We start from the raw sequence: 26,378 nt of genomic DNA, 5'->3' as shown, positions 1-26,378 counted from the left end.
GACAGGTAACCAGTCTATCACAGGGCTGATATGTAGAGACAGACAGGTAACCAGTCTATCACAGGGCTGACATGTAGAGACAGACAGGTAACCAGTCTATCACAGGGCCGACATGTAGAGACAGACAGGTAACCAGTCTATCACAGGGAGACATGTAGAGACAGACGGGTAACAGACCAGCTGTTACATTAATTGGCCTATGATCGGCTGTAGGTAAACAGACTTTTTGGTTCATCAAATATTCCAGTTTTTGTCCTTATTTTGAAAAAGACAATATTTCTGCTGATCTGTTTACAGGGCTGATGAACATTAATATCCCACTATTATTCCCATTAGGCTGTGTATCCCAAAAGTATATAAAATCATATTGTGAATCTTTTGGATACATGTCCATAAAATGCTCCATTCAAACTCATTCACAATATCCAAAGACGTATCAAATTAGGAATATTGGGAATAATAGAGCAATATGAATGCACATGTGAACATAGTTTGAAAGAGGTCCACCTAACAAACATTTGCACTAACTGTTTTAATCTTCATATCTGTACAGAAACTCTTACCAACCGGGGCTCCACATTTCAGGATGTTTCCTTGAGCGGTGCCGATCCAAGTGAGTCCATCTTGCCCGTACAGAAACACGTCAACTGATCAACAAGTCAAACATTGTCATGTAGCCATACCTCAGGGTCGGGTCGATGCTCTTCTTCACAAAACTGATCATGCCAATAAACCTTCAGAGGTGTCTTTAACCTGCGAGGGCTTGTTCAGCTGTGGCAGGCAGGTTTCTGTGGGCGTCAGGTTTCGTAGGTATAAACAACTCTTCAGGTCATGTGGCTCGGGTTACCCCTCCTCCCCCCTCTGTATCCTCACTTATTCTGTCCCACTTTCTTTCTCTGGGTATTCTGATCTTAATTCTCCTGATAAAATGTCACCAGTTCTCAAAATGATCTGATTAATTAGCCCTCCTATCGATTTCATTCACCATGACCTGTTTGCACTCAGCCTGATGTGTATATCTCATCCCTGCATGACGGTATGCATAGTATTTACTTCTCTTGTAAATTCTGTCAAATAAATCTCTCTTGCACACAATATTTAAGAGTTTGCTCACCGTCTGCATGATGTGATTTGTCTGCTTTAATTCACACAGTCATTTTACAGTTCACTCCTCTGCTGAGCTTGGGACACATTTTTCACTGCTTTCTTTTAAGCGATGGCATTCACCGACTGGCACAGGGCCACTATCTGCATGCCTCATCTCTGTGCTACAACCACAGGCCCCTCAGGAATCACCAGCGGGGGTAACAAGCCAAGTCAAAGTAACACGTTCTGTTTTTTCTTCCCCTCTCTTCTACTTGTTTGTATCTTCATCTTCACTCTTTCTTTTCCATTTTCATCCTCTCCCTTCCTTTTTTTATTTATCACCCCCAACTGTCCTCACCTCTATATCCATCCCCGCCCCCCACATGTACCTCTCACTCTGGGTACATGCATTTGTCTTTGCTGTGGGGATTTTTTGTGCGTGTGTGCGTGTGTCTGTGTGTGTGCTCCTGAAGCACTGCTGCTGTCTGCACCCCCGACAGTGCCCAGCTTCTGCTGCACAGTGGGGGTGGACTGGAAGTCCTTGACCACACCAGCCTGCCTGCCCCTCACCACCGACTACTTCCCTGACCGCCAGGCGCTACAGAACGACTACACCGAAGGCTGCTATGACCTGCTGCCACACAGTGACCTGGAGAGGTAGGCAACTTCCTGTCTTTACAGACCAGCCAGTCACTTAGTGCTTCCAACTGCCAAAGGCACTCAACAGCAGTTCACATGCCCAAAGTCATAGTTTCCACCTACCCGAGGACCAGCCCTATAGGTCGCTCTGTGGCTGAGTAAGTAAGAAAGTAAGTACAGTAAGTGACTGAACAAAGTTGCACCATTGGTCAGTCCAGTGTACTATGTCACCAAGGGGCATTGTGGGAATAAGAGCAGCAGAAACGCATTTGTATTCAAAATCGGACCCGGAAACATGAGATCACTGCTGCAGAGATTGTAATAGGGTTGTCAAAAAAATCGTTACTCGATACGGAATCGACACTAACTTGCAAAAGTATCCACAGAGAGCTACAGCTCCGTCTCTAGCAGCTGAACGAACGTGTTGTTAACTAGCTCACGTTCATTCTCAACAACAATGAGCTGACTGAACACAGCTAGCGCTGCTGCTGGAGGGCCTTCGCTACCAGTTTTAATCACAAAATGAACATAGCAGAAGTGCCGTTTGGACGTATTTAGCATACAAGGCTAACGACTGGGGAAACAAGCCGATATGCTAGCAATGCTAAAGTAGTGGCGCACAGTCGAGTAGCAAAACAAACACCTAGTCTAATGGGGAACATAGAGAGTCAGTAAAGCTCCCGTTTCAACAACATTGAAGTTGTAAAGGATCAGGTCTGTTGAGTTATCATTATGCTAGCGGCTAACGGCTAAAAACAGTAACATAATGACGGAGCTAGGCAGCTTATGTCATCAGTCCTGCCCGTCTCACGTTGAGATGTTAATTTAACAGGATAACACAACGTGTGTCTGAAAATACACATACTTGTTGATGTTGTTTGTATTGTTCTAATCTTTATTTTAAAAATTCTGCCTCTTAATTTGTAATAATTTTCTCCCCGTGGTATTGAAAATGGTATTGAGTACTTTCCTGGGTATCGGTATCGACTTTCAAATTCTAGTATTGTGACAACCCTAATTTGTAATGTGAAATGTAAAGCTGGAGAAGTCAACACGTCTAGAACACACAGAATACGGCTAAAGCTAAAGAGTTCACCGTTTATCAGAGCCTGAAAGCTAAATCCCCACAGCAGCTGCAGCTAGCATTAGCACAGCAGATGTAGCTAGTGTTAGCAGAGCAGCTGCAGCTAGTGTTAGCACAGCAGCTGTAGCTAGTGTTAGCACAGCAGCTGCAGCTAGCGTTAGCACAGCAGCTGTAACTAGCGTTAGCACAGCAGCTGCAGCTAGCGTTAGCTAACGTTCAATCTAGCTTCACCTTTTGAAGGGAAATGAAGCATTGCGAACTTCATCAACAAGTTTAGGTGATTAATTGGCTCTGACCAACAGGGTCCAGACAGATACCAGGTTTCACCTAGTCTTGTGTGATTAAAAACAATAGTTTAGGAATAAAAAGTTTCAATAAATAGTTCATATATGGTGTAAAAGTATCCAGTGGGATGTGTGATAATGGAGAGCATGTGTGTGAGAGAGAGGCGAGTGAGGTAGAGGAGCGAGAGTCTGCCAGCAGGAGGCATCGATACGCTGATAACCAGCTATACATTGAGAAATAGAGAAAAAGTATCCATTCTTTTACCCATGAGTACCCACTGTCGCAATCACACTATCAAGGTTACTTAACATGATTGTAAACTACTTCTAAGTAGATTAGTGCATTGATAATAAATTTACACAGCATGTGACATTGTTTTATGTTGTGTTTGGTATAGTATCGTTCTTCCCTTAGAAGAAGAAGAAGAATAACATTTTATTTGACACACATACAAGCCTGAAAGACAAACAAGCCCACAGACATGTATGTTGGGACGTGGCTCTTCCTGTGTAGGGAGAAATACCTAAAGTGATGTCCTATGAAACAAAACAACATAACACATCATATCACAAACTCCTTTGAGTACGAGTTCTCCTCACCAGCATGAAGCAAATCAGAGGGTCGACTTTGTGTTCATCTGTTTTTCAGGCGGGAAGATGAAGCTCCAGTGATGAGTGCGTCTCAGGTGTTTGAGGAGTTTATCTGTCAGAGGTTGATGCAAGGCTACCAGATCATCGTCCAGACCAGTAACAGGAAACCACAGCCTGCTGTGGCCACACCACTTGGCAGCAGCCCGCTTTACTCTAGAGGTAAGTGAATGTATCCATGTATGTATGTACTGTATATAGTGTGTGTGTGTGTGTGTGTGTGTGTGTGTGTGTGTGTGTGTGTGTGTGTGTGTGTGTGTGTGTGTGTGTGTGTGTGTGTGTGTGTGTGTGTGTGTAAATATATGTGTGTGTGTGTGTGTGTGTGTGTATATATATATATATATATATATACATACATACATATACACTACCGTTCAAAAGTTTTGGGTCACCCAGAAAATTTTGTGTTTTCCATGAAAAGTCACACTTTTATTTACCACCATGAGTTGTAAAATGAATAGAAAATATAGTCAAGACATTGACCAGGTTAGAAATAATGATTTTTATTTGAAATAATATTTTTTTTCCTTCAAACTTTGCTTTCGTCAAAGAATCCTCCATTTGCAGCAATTACAGCATTGCAGACCTTGGGCATTCTAGCTGTTAATTTGTTGAGGTAATCAGGAGAAATTTCACCCCACGCTTCTAGAAGCCCCTCCCACAAGTTGGATTGGCTGGATGGGCACTTCTTGCGTACCATACGGTCAAGCTGCTCCCACAACAGCTGTGTGGGGTTTAGATCTGGTGACTGCGCTGGCCACTCCATTACAGATAGAATACCAGCTGCCTGCTTCTTCTGTAAATAGTTCTTGCACAACTTGGAGGTGTGCTTTGGGTCATTGTCCTGTTGTAGGATGAAATTGGCTCCAATCAAGCGCTGTCCACAGGGTATGGCATGGCGTTGCAAAATGGAGTGATAGCCTTCCTTATTCAGAATCCCTTTAACCCTGAACAAATCTCCCACCTTACCAGCACCAAAGCAACCCCAGACCATCACGTTACCCCCACCATGCTTGACAGATGGCGTCAGGCACTCTTCCAGCATCTTTTCAGTTGTTCTGCTCTGTGATCCAAACACCTCAAACTTCGATTCGTCTGTCCATAACACTTTTTTCCACTCTTCCTCTGTCCAATGTCTGTGTTCTTTTGCCCATATTAATCTTTTTCTTTTATTGGCCAGTCTCAGATATGGCTTTTTCTTTGCCACTCTGCCCTGAAGGCCAGCATCCCGGAGTCGCCTCTTCACTGTAGATGTTGACACTGGCGTTTTGCGGGTACTATTTAATGAAGCTGCCAGTTGAGGACCTGTGAGGCGTCTATTTCTCAAACTAGAGACTCTAATGTACTTATCTTCCTGCTCAGTTGTGCAGCGGGGCCTCCCACTTCTCTTTCTACTCTGGTTAGAGCCTGTTTGTGCTGTTCTCTGAAGGGAGTAGTACACGCCGTTGTAGGAAATCTTCAGTTTCTTGGCAATTTCTCGCATGGAATATCCTTCATTTCTAAGAACAAGAATAGACTGTCGAGTTTCACATGAAAGTTCTCTTTTTCTGGCCATTTTGAGCGTTTAATCGTCCCCACAAATGTGATGCTCCAGATACTCAACCTGCTCAAAGGAAGGTCAGTTTTATAGCTTCTCTAACCAGCTAAACTGTTTTCAGCTGTGCTAACATAATTGCACAAGGGTTTTCTAATCATCCATTAGCCTTCTGACCCAATGAGCAAACACATTGTACCATTAGAACACTGGAGTGATAGTTGCTGGAAATGGGCCTCTATACACCTATGTAGATATTGCACCAAAAAACAGACATTTGCAGCTAGAATAGTCATTTACCACATTAGCAATGTATAGATTAGTTTAAACTTAGATTAGTTTAAAGCACTGTTTAAAAAAACAGTGCTTTTCTTTAAAAAATAAGGAAATTTCTAAGTGACCCCAAACTTTTGAACGGTAGTGTACATACATACACTACTCACAAAAAAGTAAAAAGTTGGGGATATTTGCTTTCGGGTGAAATGTATGGAAAATGTAAAGAGTTCACGCTACAGTGATATAACATCATGAAAGCAGGGCGTTTAAGTAGAAGCATGCAATGGTGATTTCCTCATCTCAAACCATTTATTGAAACAAAAGCCAGCGGCAGTGGTTGATATACCACAACTTTCTGGGACTCTTCCAGTCTCTCTGTGTCTCCATAGCAACCTGCTGATGACACTCTGGGACTCTCTAAGCTCATTGGCCACTTCCCTCTGACAACATCCTGTTTGAAGCCTTGCATGGCGAGGTGCTGTTGATCACTTGTTAAGTGTCGTCTTGGTCTCATGATGTCAACGTGTGACCAGAATGATGAAGACGACTGTTTTAATACCAATTCTAATTGAACCAGGACATTGATTGGGTGATGCAAGGATCAAACAGCTGTGGTGAATGTTGCCGTACAGCTCCTTGTTAGAGAACAGCAAGTTGTGCAAAAAGTACTGAAACATTGAACAGTTGGACATATGCACTCAAAAGTTTAGAGGAGGTCAAATTAAGTTCATGGTTATAATGCACTTCAGGTTCATGCTGAAATTTCACCTGAAAGCCGAATATCCCAAACTTTTTTGTGAGTAGTTTATATATCATAACCCAAATCGCCATGTTGAGAGGATGCTGTTTTCTGCTGTGTGAACAACATTCAATTCAATTGTATTTCTAGTGTCATATCACAACAGGAGTCATCTCAGCACACTTAACACACTGAGCGGGACTAGAATACGCTCAAAATCTCCAGAGTCAATACAATTTCAAAGTCCCAACATCACCCAGGGGCAAGCGTTACAGCGACAGTGGCCAGAAAAAACTGCCTTAATAGGCTTTTAGGCAGAAATCTCGTGCAGCCCAGGCCCTTGGCTTCCTGCATTTGGTGTTGGTAGTATAGTAGTAGTAGCATTAACAGTAGTGGTGGTATTAACAGTAGCAATAGTATCAACAGTAGTAGTCCATGGCAGCAGGCACAGCCACGCCGAGATGGATCCATCCCAACCCCGTCGCCGTAGACCAGAAAGCAGGAGTAGTTGAGCAGTCACACAGCGGGCAGGTGGAGCTACAATATGATGTTTCCAGCGTCAGGCCAGTTAGCAGTCTGCATCGGTCAGGACCTCAGTGGACTCTGCTGGACCAGAAAGCATAGCCAGACTCCTGGGAGTGATCCTGGGAGTAGTCAAGTTAGTAACGGTAGAGATGCCGATTTTAGTCAATTACTTTAATTAAAAATACTGGCGGTAAGAGTCAAACAAGACCACAGGTACTGGAAGACGGTTCCACAGAAGAGGAGCTTGGCTGAAAGCTCTGGCCCCTGTTCTAATTTTGGAGACTTTAGGAACTACAAGTAACCCTTTATTCTGAGAGCGTAGTGCTCTAGCAGGACAGTAGGTGTCCAGATTTTTAATAAACTGTCTTGTTTAATAAACTCCCCTCTGGAAGGGTTATCAGGACAAGTACGGCGGGTACAACTCGGGTCTCCATGAATCTTTATTGCACACACACTGACGTTTGCACACTGGTTAGCCTGTTAGCTACTCTGTTAGCTTTAGGTATGTAAACATAAACACACAAGGAATTATCTACCAAAATAACACAATGATCCCTGTAACATTAATTCTTATTTAATACTCGAACAGCTGGTTATCACTCACCGACGAGTCATACTGGTCCTGACGATCAATTGAATGAAAACAAAACTAAACTTTCAACACCCGCCCATCAAATGAACAGCGCATGCCCAACCCACAGAAACCGCTAGAAATACCGGAAAGTTCTACAGTAGGGTTTAATGAGCTCTTTAAGATATGATGGTGCCTGTCCATTAAGAGCCTTGTAAGTGAGGAGAAGGATTTTAAATTCTATTCTGGATTGTACTGGGAGCCAGTGCAGAGAAGCTAATACAGGAGAAATGTGATCCCTTCTTCTGGTTTTAGTCAGAACACGCGCTGCAGCGTTCTGGACCAGCTGGAGAGATTTCAGAGATTTATTAGAGCAGCCTGATAAGAAGGAATTACAATAGTCCAGCCTTGAGGTAACAAATGCATGGACAAGTTTTTCTGCATTCTGCTTCCTCAGTAGTAACTCCTGTTATGTGGTTATATGTACGACAAACACACTAAGTGGTTGACTCATCACAACAGAGTGGGCCAGCTGACCAATCACAGCAGAATGGACTTTTTGGGAGGGAAGGGCAGGAGGCCAAACAGTGTTTCAGAGAGAGGCTGAGAAGAGCTGCTGCAGCACAACCTGATGGGAAAAATGAAAGAAAACACGTTCTAGTAGGAACTTGAAATACAAGCATGAACCAGAAAAGGAGCAGAATAAAGTCCTGCCATTGTTTGAGGTTCTTCCTGCTTTTTACATCTCTTTTAATGGCAGAGGGGTGACGATTCAAGCAGAGCGGACCTAAGGGAGCATACGAACGAAGCACCCTCTGATTCTCAAAATGCCTCATGAAGGAGTTGTTTCCCAGCATGCCTTTCAGCAGCTTTTAAAAGAGACTCATGAATGTGTCCTCTACGTTCTTGGATTTTCAGGTTTGGTCTCTCTGCGTCGAGCAGAAGAGGAGGAGACCATTTACTGGCTTAGTATGGGCCGGACCTTCCATAAAGTCTGCCTCAAAGACAAGATCATCACTGTGACCCGCTACCTGCCCAAGTGAGTCCCACAGAAAGGACTTCTGCTGTTTCTGCCATGTTGAACCTCCCAAATGGATTAAGCTGAGATAAACTTGTATGTACATTTACAATCTTACAGCAACAACAACACCTGTTCACGGTAACTACAGAAAGCAGTTAGAAAGATGAATGATATGCTTGTCCACAGAAACAACAACTAAGGTGTTTTCTAAAAAGTGAAAGGATGTAAAGAATCCTGTTTGGAGGATGGGGTTTTGAAGTGGTGTTGTATGAGAGATTTATCCGTAGTCACAAACGGTGAGGAAGCAAAGTAATGTACTGCTGTGGACAGGGCAGAAGCTAAACATGTGTGATATATCCTTCTGTCAGACTGAGAACTGAACCACTTCTCTACTGGTGTCCATGTTTCTGACCAAACCGTCAATAACGCACCCCATGAGGGTGGCATGAGGGCCCCACATCCTCTAGTGAGTCCTGGTCTCACAGACCAGCACCGTGCAGCTCCATTGGCATTACCAGAGAACACCAGGACTGGCCACCATTGGTCCCCGGTCTCTTCAGATAATAATAATAATAATAATAATAATAATAATGGATTGGATTTGTATGGCGCTTTTCTGTGACATCATCCAGCAGGACCTGTTTGGTGGGTCAGTGATGGTCTGGGGAGGCACATCCTTGGAGGGTTGCACAGACCTCCATGTCAACGGTACCCTGACTGCTGTTAGGTACCGGGATGAAATCCTCATAGCCACTATCAGACCATACTCTGGTGCAGTGGGTCCTGGGTTCCAAACTAGTAAACATGTCAATAATCATCCGCTCAGCCTTTAGAGAGAACACCCATCAAAGGAATACCAGCTGATCTGTGGCTGCACCCGTAACATGATCAACAAGCAGGCCAACCGAGAATAAGATCATTATGGTTACATAGCAATATTAGTGACTCTGAGATCAAATTGGACAATTATACACTGTACAGAGCCGATAGAGGAAGTAGAGGAGGAGGAGTGGTAATATATATATATATATATATATATATATCCTCACGCTTTGTTTCAGAGCTCATAACACCCAAACTAACTCACACCCAAACTAACTAAATTAATATTTCATGTAAATAAACATCTGATCATTGGTAGCATTTATAGGCCCCCACCTGTCCATCCTGAATCAACTAAATGTATACTATCTACTATTAACTCCTTTGAACATCCTAGTGAACTAATGATCCTTGGAGATTTCAATATTAATTGGCTGGATCATTCTTCCACAGATGACAAAAATCTTTTCAAAAGTATTAATTTAACTCAAGTGATGAGTGAGCCTACCAGAGAAAACCCCAGATCAAAGACACTTATTGATTGGATTCTTGTTACGCACCCTGAAAGGATTGTTAAATCTGGGGTTCTCTCTGATTGCTTTCGCGACCACTCAGCTATCTTTTGTGTATGGAAGATCTATTTTCCCAGATCCCCACCAAAATGTATTAGAATAAGACAATGTAAGAATATCAATACTGACAGGTTCATATATGATGTAATATAAATTGGGAACGATTTCAACTTCTACCTTACGTTGAAGATGCTTGGAATTTTTTCTTTTCTGAATTTGCAAAAATGATTGACATACATGCCCCATGGAGTGAGGTCAAGGTTAAAGGCAGACATCTACCTTGGATCAGCTCAGAACTGATAACTCACTTTAAGCAAAGGGATGTAGTCTGGCGAAAATATAGGACAAGTAAAGATCTTGCTGATTGGGAAAAATATAAAACCTTAAGAAATCAATGTAAAACAAAGACACGGAATGCAAAATCAAATTATTACAAGAATCGTCTTTCTGAGGATTTTCACAACCCAAAAGAGTTCTGGAATAGAATAAACACGATTCTCAATAAATCTGATAAAAACTTGAACACTCACATCCGAGTAAATAATAATAATATTCAAGATCCTTGTCTTGTGTCTGATGCCTTTAACACACACTTCTCCTCCGTGGGCAGTTCCTTTAAGTTTGATCAATATAACATTTCCAATACCTATAACAATCTAGCTCCTAGTGGTTCATTTTCATTGGAAAAATTTCACCTGTTGAGGTCCAAATGGTCATTGATACATTAAAGAAAGACTGGGCCAGATGGCCTGGAGACTAAGTTTATTAAATTAGCTTCTCATGTGCTAATCTATCCACTAGCAGACTTATTTAACCTGTCATTATCTACTAGTGCACTCTAGGGCTTTGACTTTTGCCCAAAAATCATATTCGAAGTTTGTTTGTTTATTAATATTAATATTCGAATATATAATATAATATAATATAATATATATAAAACCCCATCCTACCAGCCATTAACGGCCCATTAACAAATTGTTTCGCTCACATAAAGATCTGGCTGGCTGCAGTTTACTTGGCTACAGACTTTTTTAAGTTATTCACCAAAAATACCAGGTGATTCACATGTTCAGACATTATCGGGGCCGTCAGTGCCGACTGTTCGGCGGGGTTTCTTTGCCTATTTATGGGCAGTATTCCGGGCGGCGCGTCTTGGAGTTTACGTTTCTCGGGACGGAGCGCGAGTGCGGGCTGTTGTCGATGTTGACGCGGCCATTGTTCTGCAAAATTGGCGCAAACCAGGACGCTAACATCACCTATAGGAGCCCAGATGACCAATGATAGCCTTGCTAATGAGCTCGCGATTCACACAACTTCACCAGGCGTGAAAAAGCCTCGGAATCTGAATTGAAAACAACGTTCAAGCAAAGACATTTACAAAAAATAATGCCCATAACAGGTTCGAATATTAAGGGCTGCCTAATATTCGTTCGAATATATATATTTTTTTTTTGATATTTGAATTACATTCGAATAACGAACTTCGGAGTCAAAGCCCTAGTGCACTCCCATTATTATACCCCAATTTTTAAAGGGGGTGACCCACTTGATCTTAACAACTATCGCCCAATTAGTATTATTAGTTCTGTTGTTAAGATTTTTGAACACATCTCTGACTATAATATCTTGTCTCCAAGCCAATCAGGCTTTAGGCCCAACTACTCCACAACCAAAGCTTTGCTTAAATTCACTAGTGATGTGCTATCAGTGTCAGACCGTAACAAATTTACTGGTGCAGTTTTTTTTAGATCTGAGCAAAGATCGAGCAAACTATGCAATAGGACTGTCTCGTCATGCCTTACTGTGACGTCTATTATGTAAGTAGGAGTTGAACCAATGTGTAAATTGTGGTGGAAGTCAATCTGATTAATTATAGAAAGGGGTGTTCCACAAGGGTCATCTTTAGGGCCACTTCTGTTCTCCATATTTATTAATGATCTTCCTCTATCCTCTTCTGGCTGCCATACCCAATTGTATGCCGATGATATAGTCATTTACACATCAAGCACCAATATATCAGAAATGGAAACATGCTTGCAGTCTGAATTTATTAATGTACAGGACTGGCTCAGCCATAACAGATTATTATTAAACAAAAAGAAGTCATGTCTTATGTTGTTTGGTACCATTCATAAATTAACACATCACTCTGCTGAACTATCTGTCTGCTTTAATGATGGTACCCCCCTTGAAAAAGTGGATACAATCAAATACCTGGGTCTTTGGATCGACACTACATTAACATTCAAGCCACACATTGAATCTGTTGTAAATAGAATAAATCGTCATCTCAGCATACTTTATCGTTGCATAAATTGTTTCACTCCTCAAGTAAGGAAAAGAATCTCCACCCAACTGCTACTACCAATAATGGACTCTCTCTCTCTCTCTCTCTCTCTCTCTCTCTCTCTCTCTCTCTCTCTCTCTCTCTCTCTCTCTCTCTCTCTCTCTCTCTCTGTGTGTGTGTGTGTGTGTGTGTGTGTGTGTGTGTGTGTGTGTGTGTGTGTGTGTGTGTGTGTGTGTGTGTGTGTGTGTGTGTGTGTGTGTGTGTGTGTGTGTGTGTGTGTGTGTGTGTGTGTAGGTACCCCTACGAGTCGGCACAGACCCAGTACAGCTACAGCCTGTGTCCTCCCCACTCTGACGCCCAGTTTGTGTCGTGCTGGGTGGAGTTTGGCCACGAGAGACTGGAGGAGTACAAGTGGAACTACCTGGACCAGTACATCTGCTCTGCTGGCTCTGAGGACTTCAGGTACACATCATGTATACTCTCATCTCTTCCTGATTCCAGAGCATCACTGCTGTATTAAGGTTTGGTTTTTGGTCAAATCAAAGCCGGATATGGAACATTCTGTTGAGATGTGAGTTTATACTCATATGGATTTTGTCCACTATCATTATCAGATACCTCTGCCTTTCTTTTCCGCTGCCATATTTGTAATTCTCAAAATGATCCTGTTAATCATTACAACCACAGATAGATACCCATCCTTTTATTTTGAGTTTGCACTCGTCCCCGATCACCTGCAGCAGCGTTCATCAGCGTCTCTCTCTCTCTCTCCTGCAGCCAGATGCTGCAGCTCGCCCACCTCCACAATCACTGATGTCACTGACGTTAAACAGACTGCATTCTTTAGTTTGAAAGGCTGCTGTCTGTGGTTATTGCTCTATGAACAATGTGATAATAGCTGGCAGAGAGACAGCACTCCTTCACTGTTCATCCCATGAGTGAAAGGTCACTGATCCCAGGGTGGAGCCCCGTTATGATTATCTTCATTAATAATCCTATTTCTATCAGAAATTATATTGATGTTAATCATTTATTAACAGCAGGACCTGAACCCGACATATTCCCAACACCTGAATTTTTTAAATTAGGGTTTCTTTCACTTTTCTACCATGATAGTGAGCTAGATCTGCATATTCACAATTATCCCGATAACGACCCATTGTGAGTGTTATTTATTCCTGATCCGTGACTAAACTGTCCCTCCTCCACAGCTTGATAGACTCTCTGAAGTTCTGGAGGACTCGCTTCCTCCTGCTGCCGGCCGGAGGAGCTCGGCGGGTGGCCGACGGGGAGGGCCACTGGGACGTTTATGGGGAGGGAGCAGGTGCTGGGATGGGGGGCAGTGGAGACTGGGTCCTGCTGGACGGCTTCATCCGCTTCCTGGAGGGTCTCAACCGCATACGGCGTCGCCATCGCTCGGACAGGATCATCAGAGTGAGTTTACATCACGTTTGTACATCTGTACATCATGTTTGTACGTCATGTTTGTACATCCTGTTTGTACATCATGTTTGTACTTCCTGTTTGTACGTCATGTTTATCATCATGTTTGTACTTCCTGTTTGTACTTCCTGTTTGTACATCCTGTTTGTACGTCATGTTTATCATCATGTTTGTACTTCCTGTTTGTACATCCTGTTTGTACGTCATGTTTATCATCATGTTTGTACATCCTGTTTGTACATCATCTTTGTACATCCTGTTTGTACTTCCTGTTTGTACATCCTGTTTGTACTTCCTGTTTGTACATCCTGTTTGTAGGTCATGTTTATCATCATGTTTGTACTTCCTGTTTGTACATCCTGTTTGTACGTCATGTTTATCATCATGTTTGTACGTCATGTTTATCATCATGTTTGTACGTCATGTTTGTACGTCATGTTTGTACTTCCTGTTTGTACTTCCTGTTTGTACATCCTGTTTGTACATCCTGTTTGTACATCATGTTTGTCATCTCAGGACACTTTCCACATCAAGCAGGACTAGAATATGCTCAGGATTTTCAAAGTCCCAACATCACCAGGAGCAGAGTTACAGCGCCACCTAGTGGAGAGAAAACACTGTCTTAACAGACTTTTAGGCAGAAATCTCGAGCAGACCAGGATTTTGGGTTCCATCTGCATTTGGAAAATGTAGTAAACCGTGGTCCCACCAGTCCCCCTCAGACCCACCAGTCCCCCTCAGACCCACCGGCCCCCCTCGAACTCACCTCGCCGACTGTAAACCATGGTGTATTAGTTTTAGCATTATTTGAAATAATGTGGCTCTGGTATAAAACTCCACTTGTGTGACACATGGGGGCAACGTTTGTTCTGGTAACATGTGTATTTGCTGTATCTGTAGGTGCTGAACTTGACTCTGTTTTCCACACAGCAGAAGGGCACCCCGATGAAAGGCCTGCAGGTCACCAGTCCTCTCCCTCCGTATCCCACCGAGCCAGTGGCGCCACCACAAGGCAAGAAAGGCACGTCAGCTTTATCGGCCTTACTGGAGATGGAGCAGAACCAGAAGTGAGTGTCTGGTTCCACTGCAGGCCAACGTTTCAACCACAAATCTCCGATTTAGCTGCATTCTTTCTGCTTCTTCTCAGGACCCTGGAGGAGCAGCAGCAGCAGGCCAAGCCCTCGACAGCCGTCAGTGATGCCTCAAGTGTTGCCACAGCTCCCACATACGTAGACAGCCCCCGCAAGGTGATCATCTATGGACTGCATGTGTGGATCCGCATCCATTGTTTTGCTTCAGGCATTTAGCTTTTTCTGAGCCATCTGAATGTGTTTTACTCAGCAACAAATACTTGGGTCAAATCTTTCCTGGTGCTTTGGTGTGGAGCTTTTGCACTTGTTTCTTTCCTTCCATCTGCATTTGTCGCCCCATGCTCTGTTCTGTTCCTGTTGCTGGGCTTTGGGTGTTTGATCCTGGGCCATGTTCTTCCTGTGTGCTGACAGGATGCTGCCTTTATTTTGGATTTTATACGTAGCCCACGCTCCTCCTACATCTATCACTCTCAGGTCAGTAACCAGGTCGCTGGGCATCGCTGAAACTGTGATACTGTGTGTGTGTGTGTGTGTCCTTGTAGCCTGCAGTAGTGACAGTTGCAGTGAGGTAGCAATAAAAAGGTTTCATCTGTATTTGCAGAAATATTTAACATTTAACTCTTTATATATCCAATAACAAACCCTTGGTAAACATGTCTTAGGTCTAAGAGGAGGCATCCAGGTCTGTTTTTTGTGGAGGGTGCAAAGAAAAAAAAAGTTATCAATTCATAATTAGTAATTCATTTTAGCAAGATACTTTGCCAAAACAGGTGTCCAAAGCCAACACTAGCAGTTGCACCCAGGTAGAATCGAGTGTATATAGCACTGCAGTGATGAGCACCCAGGTGTACTTAGCCAACAATGCTATTAGCACCCTACCCAGTAGCCGACTGGAGGCTGTGTTACCTAAATCCTTGTGGTACGAACCAAACTGAGCCTGAAAACTGCAAATAACTTATAAATCAGAAATGATTAAGTCACTGTGTAAAAATTCACACAGGATTCAAACCCCATTCTCCTGGGTGAAAGTCCTGAGTCTGACCCATTCATTCACCACAACCTGCCAGAACAGCCTTTCAGCTGGCTTACTATCATTAAATGAAGTAGCATAGTCAACTGATCCAGGTGTACAAGATAATCTTCACAAATGAACACCACTTGGAGCTTGAATGCAATCGGCAGAAATAAAAAGCCTATAAAAACAACGAGGCTGTGAAGGTAGACCAAGTGGTACGATAACAGGTTTTTATCTAATTAGCCACTTTTTAAGACGCATCAAAGCTTCAGTCGAATATTTCCTAAATCCTAAACCAATTTTAGAGAGTAATCCATCTAGTATCATCCTGGTGTAACTAACATGTTCTGTATCACACGTATAGTCAGATTAACGCTCTTTACCCAAATTCACCTCCCGCTGCTGTTATCTGTCCATTCAGATTGTTTTGTTTTCGTTTATCCAGGTTTAAAGACCTCTGAGGTTTCTGCCTCCACTTTATAATGAAGGTGAATAGGATTTTGTGTTCGGCTCACAGTATTCAAAGATTTAACAGCAAATCTATCTTTTCAGAAAGCACAGAATCCACAGTTTCTCTGTGGATTATGTAGAGTAACAGCAACACGGTTTCTGGTGGGAAAACCTGATCATTTTCTGTTTGTATACTGTGAGCAGCACAAGCAGAGTTCAGTTCACCTCAACAGAATTGGTGTGGCAGGAACAAACAGAACCTGCATGCTCCACCTGCATGGCTGAACCTGCTCGCTGCAGCTGAGGAAGTGAGAAACCTTCACAACATGAAATGAAATGTAGAATTGATTTAAGTTCTATTAACTGCAGTTACCTGCTGAAGCCATTGAGGCTGCAGATAAAGGAGTCCAGCCAGCGGTAACAGGTGGAGCAGCAGCGCCCTCTGCTGGAGAGACTGCAGCCAGCAGCAGCGCCTCGGACACCAGGTAACCAGTTACTTCCTGTCCCACTGTTAAAAAAACATATCTCGCACATAAAGATTATTATGAAAGGATTATAGGACACAATAAAAATGGACACCATAGCGTAGTGAAAAAGTAAATTTGATGTATTCTTTTTAAATGTCAGTGAATCTGCGTGAACTGAGAAGGAATTAAAGTTGATAATAGCGTGCACTAACCTGTGGTTCAGCACTGATCAGTGATCTGTTGACAGTGGGCCGTCTGCAGCAGGGGCTCAGTCTCTGTCCTCCTCCTCTACACTCTCGGAGATCCTGGAGGCCATCAAACATCCCACGTAAGACCGCTCGTTTGTAAGCTCTCCGTATTTGGGCAGTCACTTCTGTCAGAGACGATCCCAACATCCACGCACATACTCACCTTTCACTTTCGTAAAAGACAACCATTTAGCCCATCAGCATCATTTCTGTGGCTAGTGGAGTTATGGATGCATTTTAGATTTAAAAATGAAATATATACTTTTGACATTGGTTTCTTTCCTTTTCTTTATCATTATCATATAGCATGTATTATGGACATGCTATATGATGTAATTATGGAGTGGCTGTGGCTCAAGGGATAGGGCTGGTCCTGCACCAGGGAGGAGATTGGGTTTGATCCTGGACTGGTCTGTGTGTGAATCAGTGTTCAGTTTAGATCCGGATTGCAGTGATTTACGATGTGAGTTACGATGAGTTACCCTGACAGTTACCATGTGAGTTATGATGTGAGGTACAATGAGTTACCCTGACAGTTACCATGTGAGTTATGATGTGATTTACAATGAGTTACCCTGACAGTTACCATGTGAGTTACAATGAGTTACGATGAGAGTTACGATGTGAGTCACAATGAGAGTTACGATGTGAGTTACCATGTGAGTTATCATGTCAGTTACCATGTGAGTTACCATGAGAAATAAGATGAGGGTTACGATTTGATTCACGCTGTGATTCACGATGAGGGATGCGATGTGAGTAACCATGTGATTTACAATGTAATTTACATTGTAATTTACATTGAGTTGATGAGTTCTGATACAATGTGAGTTACCATGTATACATGTGGTTATGACAGAGTTCAGTAAAGTCTGATATTGTTATGCATATTGGTAGCTCTGTTCTCTTCCTTCACCAACATAACACTGATGGACAGCTGACACATTGCATGGCAGCCTCTGGCATCACTATATCAATGTGTGTGTGAATGTGTAGTGTGTAACATTAGACATTTGGCACAGTTTTGTGTCGTTTTGAAGCAAACGTGTGGAGATGTTGGTTTTACAAGGTTCCATCTTCTATGATCTCATGTGTTGTAGGACCGGTGTACAGCTGCTGCCAGAGCAGAAGGGTCTACCACTCAACTGCTTTATTAGCGCAGAGGTCGTTCATTGGCTGGTTAACAGTGTGGAGGGTGTGGCCACGCAGGGAATGGCTGTGGATATTATGCAGGTAAGATTTTTATGTCCCAACTTTACTTTAAGGTGATGAAAAATGTCACGTGGACAAAGAAAGACGTGAGAAAGAGTTTGATTACAGCTTGAGTGCCAATTTACAGTAACATTGTTACTGAGAAAAGAAACAGGTGTTCAGACATACTGGGAAAGAGAAAATGAAGGCAAATAGAGAAATGATCAACCAAGCTGTCCTGGAGCTCTGTTGACACTGTGAGGTTGCCAGGCAACCAGCAGCGACAGGAAGTCACTGCTGCCACAACTTATTTTTACACAGTTCATATTGGAGTTAAACAAAGTGTTTAGTTTAAAACTGGTTTCTGGACTAGGACTAAGCCACCAGCTGCTCAATTAAACGAGTGCTATCAATTTTCTCAACTAACTCTGGGAATGAAAGCAAATCAGTGTATTTGTAGGTTTATGAAGCCTCAATGGTTCCAACCATCTAGTCCAGAGTATGTTCTTACACCGGCCTGCTGCAAAGAAGCAAATGTATTCAACACTTAAAGTTCAAGAAAAATTCTAGGTATTGCTGCATATAATGCATGTTTATTTACAGAAGTTGCATATCTGTATGTGCTCAGACCTGTCTCTGTGTGGTTTGTGTAGAAGATGCTGGATGAAGGTGTGGTGGCGCACGCTTCAGGAGATGCCATGCGCACCTTCGTCTACGGGTTCTACTTCTACAGGATCATAGGAGACAAGGATGGTATGCATGCTCCTACTGTTCATACTAGGACAGATTGTGGCAACCCAGGGGGACAACAAATTAGAGACAGTTGACTGAAACATAAAGCGTCCTCTAATCTAAAGTTCAGGGAAACTTTAATAGAAGGGTTTCAACCTTCTCTCGACTCCCCGATGGTGAGGGAGATCGCTCTGCCAGCCTCCTGATGGAAGTGTCAGTGGTGTTGCTTTTGACTTTTTAATGCAGACATATACGAGTTGGAATTGTGTTGATAAAATGAATGGACAGTGAAAACCTTTTAGTTCCACTTTGTTGTTTTTATTTATTTGGAACATGTTACAAATAAAGTAAAAAAATACAAAACTAGAATAAAAAGATAAAATGAAATGTAAATATATAGCAAACTGTCAAACAAATTCTCATAAACAACATTAATAATCAACATGAATTAATATTACATGTCTGAAAAGGAGGGAAAATAGATCTGACCCCTTCTCCATAACTCAAATAATGAATCAACTTCATTTATTATATAAACTCTTGTGACTGGAAGCCTAGATTCCTTTTTAATATCAGTTCCAACCTTGAAAATGAAATTTAAGTCATATTTTTCACTCGGTTGTCCAAGATAATTCATTTATGTCCATGGTGTGGACATTTGCAGTGCAAAATAAATAGAAGCAGATGGGTTTATAATAAATAATGAAGTATGAAAGCAAAATAGAACAGAACTGTTGAATTGACATTGTTGAAGGTTTATAGAACCAACCACATGGACAAATTATAAAATGAGCTTTTCCTTAGAACATTGTAGTTTAACCAAGGCAGACCCGCATCAGCTGTCAGTCATCAGCTGTCAGTCACCAGCTGTCAGTCACCATCTGTCAGTCATCAGCTGTCAGTCACCATCTGTCAGTCATCAGCTGTCAGTCACCATCTGTCAGTCATCAGCTGTCATCTGCAGCTCTAAACCATCACCAACCCTCAATCACCAACCCTCCATCACTAACCCTCCATCACTAACCCTCCATCACCAACCCTCCATCACTAACCCTCCATCACCAACCCTCCATCACCAACCCTCAATCACCAACCCTCAATCACCAACCCTCCATCACTAACCCTCCATCACTAACCCTCCATCACTAACCCTCCATCACTAACCCTCCATCACCAACCCTCCATCACCAACCCTCCATCACCAACCCTCCATCACCAACCCTCAATCACCAACCCTCAATCACCAACCCTCCATCACTAACCCTCCATCACTAACCCTCCATCACCAACCCTCCGTCACCAACCCTCAATCACCAACCCTCCATCACTAACCCTCCGTCACCAACCCTCCATCACTAACCCTCCATCACCAACCCTCCGTCACCAACCCTCAATCACCAACCCTCCATCACTAACCCTCCGTCACCAACCCTCCATCACTAACCCTCCATCACTAACCCTCCATCACTAACCCTCAATCACTAACCCTCCGTCACTAACCCTCCATCACTAACCCTCCATCACCAACCCTCCATCACTAACCCTCCGTCACCAACCCTCCATCACTAACCCTCAATCACCAACCCTCCATCACTAACCCTCCGTCACTAACCCTCAATCACTAACCCTCCGTCACTAACCCTCCATCACTAACCCTCCGTCACCAACCCTCCATCACCCTCCATCACTAACCCTCCGTCACCAACCCTCCATCACTAACCCTCCATCACTAACCCTCCATCACTAACCCTCCATCACTAACCCTCCGTCACTAACCCTCCATCACTAACCCTCCATCACTAACCCTCCATCACTAACCCTCCGTCACTAACCCTCCATCACTAACCCTCCATCACCAACCCTCCATCACTAACCCTCCATCACTAACCCTCCGTGCTGGATTGTCTCCCCTGGTTTGCCACAACATCTCTAGTTAATGTCAGCTAAGAATATACAGTGGGTGTAGTGGTGACACTGTGTCCTCTGCAGGCCTGACCTCCCAGCTCCCGTCCACGGCGGCTGGAGGCTGGTCCGCTGCAGCCCTGGAGGACTTTGCTCTGTTCCAGAGGAAATGGTTCGAGGTCGCCTTTCTGCTGGAGGAGCGGCGACCCTGTGACCTCCCGGCCTTCCTCCTGCCCTGGCTACCCAGCCGGCCGGCCTCCTACGCAAGTAGGCACAGCTCCTTCAGCCGCAGCTTTGGAGGACGCAGCCAGGCCGCCGCACTGCTAGGTACACCCATCCTGATCCTCCTCGGCCCCGCCCACACCACAGAGGAGTCATAGTGTCCTCCCTATCCAGTCTGATGCAGATCATACAGGTGTACGGTTCAGAAAGCTGCCTGGGTCCAGTTTTACATGTCACACAGGGTACAGAGGGTTGTTTAAGGGCTCCATGCCTCACAAACACAGATCCTAACTATCAGTGATTCTACTGGCCTGATGATTATTTCTGCAGACATTATGATAGAGCGGGTCGCCCAGAAAACAAAATCCACCCTTAAAATGGCGATGACAATCCTGAGCTGGGTCATGTGAGCCCTCAAGCTTCTATACAGCATCCATCCATATCTACCTGCAGCTCTTTGTTTTTGGTTGCAAATGTTGAGGACCGAAAATACCAAATCATCAGTTATAGGCTGCGTCAATGTTTGATCATTAGCTGTCTAGTTTAGCATTCACACTCTTAAATGAATTGATTAGATGAAACAAAGGTAGAATGTGAAGATGTGAGGCCGCTCCTTCACTGTAAACCAGGTGCTGTTGATTGATTGAGGACATTTGAGTGCAGTATTTAGGATTTCCAAGTATTTGAATTCTATATACTGTGTAATAAACATAGTGACCTCCCTCTACGGGTTAAACACGGCTATTGACGTAGACTTGAGCCGTTGGGCTGATCTGTAGTCAGGTAACGTGTGGAGGCAGCTTAGCTCCTGTAGATGTAACAACAGTCTGCAGACTGGAGACGAGTGCTAGTGAAGATGACCATTGGAGTTAGTCTTGCTATCGTTCATTACTAGCATACACATATCCAAGCCTTGAACCTAAACAAATATTTAGAAGAGTTTAAACTTTATCTTGTCACTATAAAGAACATTTACAGCCATAATAATAATAATAATAATAATAATAATAGCCAGCATGCTAGCAATTAGCTTAAGCTAATTGAAAGTTCTATCATGAACAGTAAAATGGTAAAATCCAGCTCTATGTTAAAGTGATGTAGCCCAAGCCCAGCAGTTCATGGGCTGCTTTTTATGTTCTGGAACTGTAGCATGGAGCTAGCAGGCTAACTAGCTAGCTTGCTAACTAGCATCCCCTAAATGAGTCAAAGCTTCATCCACACACTCTGGTGTGCGTCGGAAAGCTTGTTTCGCAGCACAGAATATATATGGATATAAGCAGCACAACATGAACATAACCACCACTCAAACTCGAGCTACAATAATTTCCTAATTTTCCAACTTACGCAGTTAGATGTAACATTTCATGACCTCATATTCCTCACCGTCCCTCCTCCTCCTCGGTGTGCTGTGTGACAGAGATCCTGGACTCAGCTCTCCTGTACACCTGAACAGCTGCTGGTGTGTTTTCTCCAGTGTGTTGCATCACCAGTGTCTCCTCTAGCAGGAGTTCAAACAGGCTCCACCCCCATGTCCAATCAGTGCATGCCGTGTGGTTAGTGTGTAGCTGATCCCGGAGCAGTAACTGGTCAGTGTGGTGTTCCCGTGCATGCTGTGGTCCAGTGCTGTGGTGTCGCTCTCCTCAGCTGTTCCATCACACGGCTCTGCTTCGCCTCCATTCCTGCTTCATGCGACCGCTCAAAGCTTCATCGGTCCCCGTGTTTGGAAACGCTTGCATTCCTCAGAGCAACAACTTTGCTATCTGACACCTTGGACTTGCTTTCCTTGAATAATATAACTGAGTGCATTCATGGCTTATTTGTTGCTCTTGATTCTACCAGGAAAGTCTGTTTCACCTGGGATACTGCAGACATTAATGCTATTTGAACTCACCAACTGCCCGTCGGCCTGCCCATCATGCCATCCATCTCCCTTCTTTTGCTTCCTTCGTCCTCTGTCTTCCTGTCTCCCCACCTCTTCCTGTCCTCCAGCTGCTACCGTCCCGGAGCAGAAGACGGTCACTCTGGACGTGGATGTGAATAACCGCAGTGACCGAACCGAATGGTGCAGCTGTTATTACCATGGAAACTTCTCCCTCAACTCTGCCTTTGAGATCAAGCTGCACTGGATGGCCGTCACAGCTGCAGTGCTCTTTGAGATGGTAACACACCTGATCCTTGACACACCATCTGTATATATATATATATATATATATATATATATATATATATATATATATATATATATATACACGTGTATATACGTATATATATGAACCAGTTGTTGTCCACCAGGTTCAAGGGTGGCACAGAAAAGCCGCCTCCTGCGGCTTCCTCTTGGTGCCGGTGCTGGAGGTTCCCTTTGCACTGACATCTTACCTGTACGGAGATCCACTGAGAGCCCAGCTCTTCATCCCTCTGAACATCCAGTGTCTGCTGAAGAACGCCAGTGACAACCTGTTTGAAGGTACGGAGGATGTCAACAGAAACAACGTGTTTTTGTGTCGCAGGATGTCAGAATAGGAGAATCTTCATTTTTAGAGAATACCGTAGGGGTGTGACGAGATCTCGTACCACGAGACCTTGCGAGATTAAAGTCGACGATATTTCTCATCGCGTTAAAAATCTGTCTCGCGAGATTTGTGAGCTATACATAGCTGAGGTTTTACAGACAGCTGTTACTGACTGGGAGCTTAAAAAACCCAACCACGGCATCGCTTATTGTTACCGACAATGCACGTAATATGGACGTGGCCGTGTGCGACGCGGGATTGAAGTCGCACATCTGTTTTGCGCACACTATAAATCTTGCAACCCAAGCTGGCTTCGGTGTTCCCCGCGTCGCTCGTTTATTCGGGCGGGTGAGACGTGGGACTGCTTTTTTTCATCGTAGTTCAGCGGCTACCGCGGTGAAAATGTCCAAGCAGAAACGGCTACAATTGCCATCACACAAGTTAATGACGGGCACGTTGGATATGCTGGCTCGTTACCTTGAGCAGCAAGCTGCCAGAGCAGCATCACCAGCCCAGAGATAAGACAAAACTCCCGAAGCATTGATACACTTGACAGCTGCGATGTCAGAGATGCTGTAGATGCTGTAGTTGCAGCATGTTGTTCATGACATACTTGGTCAGGCTCCGTTTGCACTATTTGCACTCTGTTTTGACAAAGTAGAACTTTGATTTGGTTTTGCACATATTTACACTTGGGAAAAATAAATATTTAATTTAATTTATTTTATTTTAACTTTTATAAATGTTAGTTTTAGTTTAAATTTGTGAAAGAAGAAGTTTATTAAAAGATCATGCTTACATGATGCATGTAAAGAGTTATAATAAAATATTTAAAAATGCGTGTGCAACCCTGTTAAATTAAAGTCTGTTGGTCCAGTCATATATTTTGTCATTGTAGTTTTCTTAAAATCTCGTCTCGTCTCGTCTCGTTCTCGTGAACCCAATATCGTGTCTCGTCTCGTCTCGTGAGCGGAGTGTATCGTCACACCCCTAGAATACCGTCATCAAAAATGCCTTTAAAGCAAAATGCAGCCATTAAATATACTGGACTGATGAAACCAGCCTGAAGTCTCATTTCATAATTTAAATCAGTGATGTTAATAACCATACATTAGTAATACTCGGTAGGCTCTTTGATTATGGTGTTCAACCTTAGCAACATTAGCATGTTAGCAGAGGTAGCTTGTAAACAGTTTAGCTGGCTAACGTTCTAACAGCATTTAATGAAGGAGTATGGTAATATTCTGTGATGGGACTTTACACGACTAACTGAGCTGAGCTCTGGGAGACATGACATCACTGAACAAGTTGTATAGAAGCTGTCGGTGACGGACTTCCTGTGTGATGTCACGTGTGTGTTTGGTTCATCCAACAGGTTTTGAACCAGAGACGTACTGGGACAGGATGCAGCTCTTCCAGGAGGCCATACTCTACAGGTATTATAGATTATATATGCTGTCTCCGTCCTGTATATGTATGTATGTATGTATGTATGTATGTATGTATGTATGTATGTATGTATGTATGTGTATATATATATATATATGTATATATATATATATATACGTATATATATATATATATATACGTATATATATATATATATACGTATATATATATATATACGTATATATATATATATACGTATATATATATATACGTATATATATATATATATATATATATATATACAGTATATATATATATATATATATATATATATATATATATATATATATACAGTATATATATACTGTATATATATACTGTATGTGTGTATATATATATATATATATATATATCTACTGTGTGTATATATACTGTGATATATATATATATATATATATATAATATATATATAATTTCCCCCCCCCCCCCGAAATAAAGTCCCATGGCGATACAGAAAGGGGCTGGATTGAACCTCTATATTTGACCAGCACACTGATTAATTACTTTTAATTAACCACCTTTTAGCATTCTTTTAAATAAGATGTTTTACATTCTATTCAAGAAATTTGATATTTTATACATTTTAGATTTAGTTAAATGTACTTGTATTTTTAGTATTTGAGGAACTGCATTCTCTGAAGTCAAGTTATCCAACAAGCTTAAATTAACTTTAATTCAACTTTGACACATTTTGAGCGATTTCTGTCTAAATATGTGCATGCAAATATATCTTTCTGTGCCCTGGAACAAATATAACTGAATTTACATAATGAAAAAACTGTGTAAATGTTGTGCTCTTTCTACCAGATTCGGCTTCGTACATGACAAGTTTTCTGCTTCTGCTTTTAACTTCCCGTCTGAGAACAAACCTCAGTACATCCACGTAACAGGTCTGTCCAACCACAGCAAACACAACATCACAACAAACACAACATCACAACATCACAACACACACTTTGGATCCTGGAAGCTTCAGTCTGCTTCTTACCCATCAGGCACCGTTTTCCTGCAGCTGCCGTACTCCCGGAGGAAGTACTCGAGCGGGCAGCAGCGCCGACGCAGGAACTCTACCACCTCCAACAGCCAGGGGCCGTACGGCAGCGAGGAGCGGGTGGGCTACTACTGGGCCTACAACACCATGCTGACCAAGGCCTGGAGGACGGGCGTGCTGGGCGACGAGAGGCTGGCCGACCGCCTGCTCAGAGACTTCACAGACTTCTGCGCCAACAAAGACAACAGACTGCTGAAGCTGTGGGAGAGCTGCCAGGAGAGGATGAACGCCGCTGCTCCCTGACAGGACGACTGCTGAGTCTTTATTTATCCTGAAGGTTTCAGAAGCTTCACATGTTTACATTAAAGGAAGTTGCCTGAGGAGCAGAGATGACCGGTGTGTTCTGTTTCTTTACATGATACAACAGAGACACTCATTTCTTTGAAAGTAGGATGTATGAACCAGTGAAAGCAGGAAGTCTGGCCTCACCAGCTCATCTTACACATCCACTGGTTTCCTGACTGAAGCGTCACAAACCAGCACTTCCTGTTATTTCCAGCCAGTCCAGTGTTCTGGGAC

General features: G+C 43.0%; 1 protein-coding gene across 10 annotated transcripts in view; it reads left to right on the top strand.

The window, feature by feature from the left end:
- Nucleotides 1-26,187, top strand: part of depdc5 (DEP domain containing 5, GATOR1 subcomplex subunit) — a 58,038-nt gene extending 31,851 nt beyond the window's left edge. For 5 of the 10 annotated variants that reach the window (XM_084007289.1, XM_084007291.1, XM_084007287.1 and 2 more), the window contains 19 exons: nt 554-613; nt 1,560-1,743; nt 3,743-3,903; nt 8,305-8,425; nt 12,383-12,550; nt 13,300-13,522; nt 14,462-14,598; nt 14,679-14,778; nt 15,034-15,096; nt 16,457-16,572; nt 16,802-16,882; nt 17,903-18,035; nt 18,647-18,746; nt 20,715-20,954; nt 22,839-23,008; nt 23,142-23,313; nt 24,735-24,795; nt 25,616-25,698; nt 25,804-26,187. In XM_084007289.1, the coding sequence (XP_083863415.1) occupies nt 554-613; nt 1,560-1,743; nt 3,743-3,903; nt 8,305-8,425; nt 12,383-12,550; nt 13,300-13,522; nt 14,462-14,598; nt 14,679-14,778; nt 15,034-15,096; nt 16,457-16,572; nt 16,802-16,882; nt 17,903-18,035; nt 18,647-18,746; nt 20,715-20,954; nt 22,839-23,008; nt 23,142-23,313; nt 24,735-24,795; nt 25,616-25,698; nt 25,804-26,102 (2,672 nt within the window). In that variant the 3' untranslated portion in view covers nt 26,103-26,187. The remainder of the gene's footprint in view (nt 1-553; nt 614-1,559; nt 1,744-3,742; nt 3,904-8,304; nt 8,426-12,382; nt 12,551-13,299; nt 13,523-14,461; nt 14,599-14,678; nt 14,779-15,033; nt 15,097-16,456; nt 16,573-16,801; nt 16,883-17,902; nt 18,036-18,646; nt 18,747-20,714; nt 20,955-22,838; nt 23,009-23,141; nt 23,314-24,734; nt 24,796-25,615; nt 25,699-25,803) is intronic. The other 5 variants (XM_084007294.1, XM_084007293.1, XM_084007292.1 and 2 more) reach the window with 4 other exon arrangements.
- Nucleotides 26,188-26,378: the final 191 nt, after the last annotated feature.

This window comes from Eutrigla gurnardus (assembly GCF_963514095.1).
Source record: "Eutrigla gurnardus genome assembly, chromosome: 4".
Taxonomy (NCBI): domain Eukaryota; kingdom Metazoa; phylum Chordata; class Actinopteri; order Perciformes; family Triglidae; genus Eutrigla; species Eutrigla gurnardus.
This window is presented reverse-complemented; position numbering and strand designations above follow the sequence as displayed.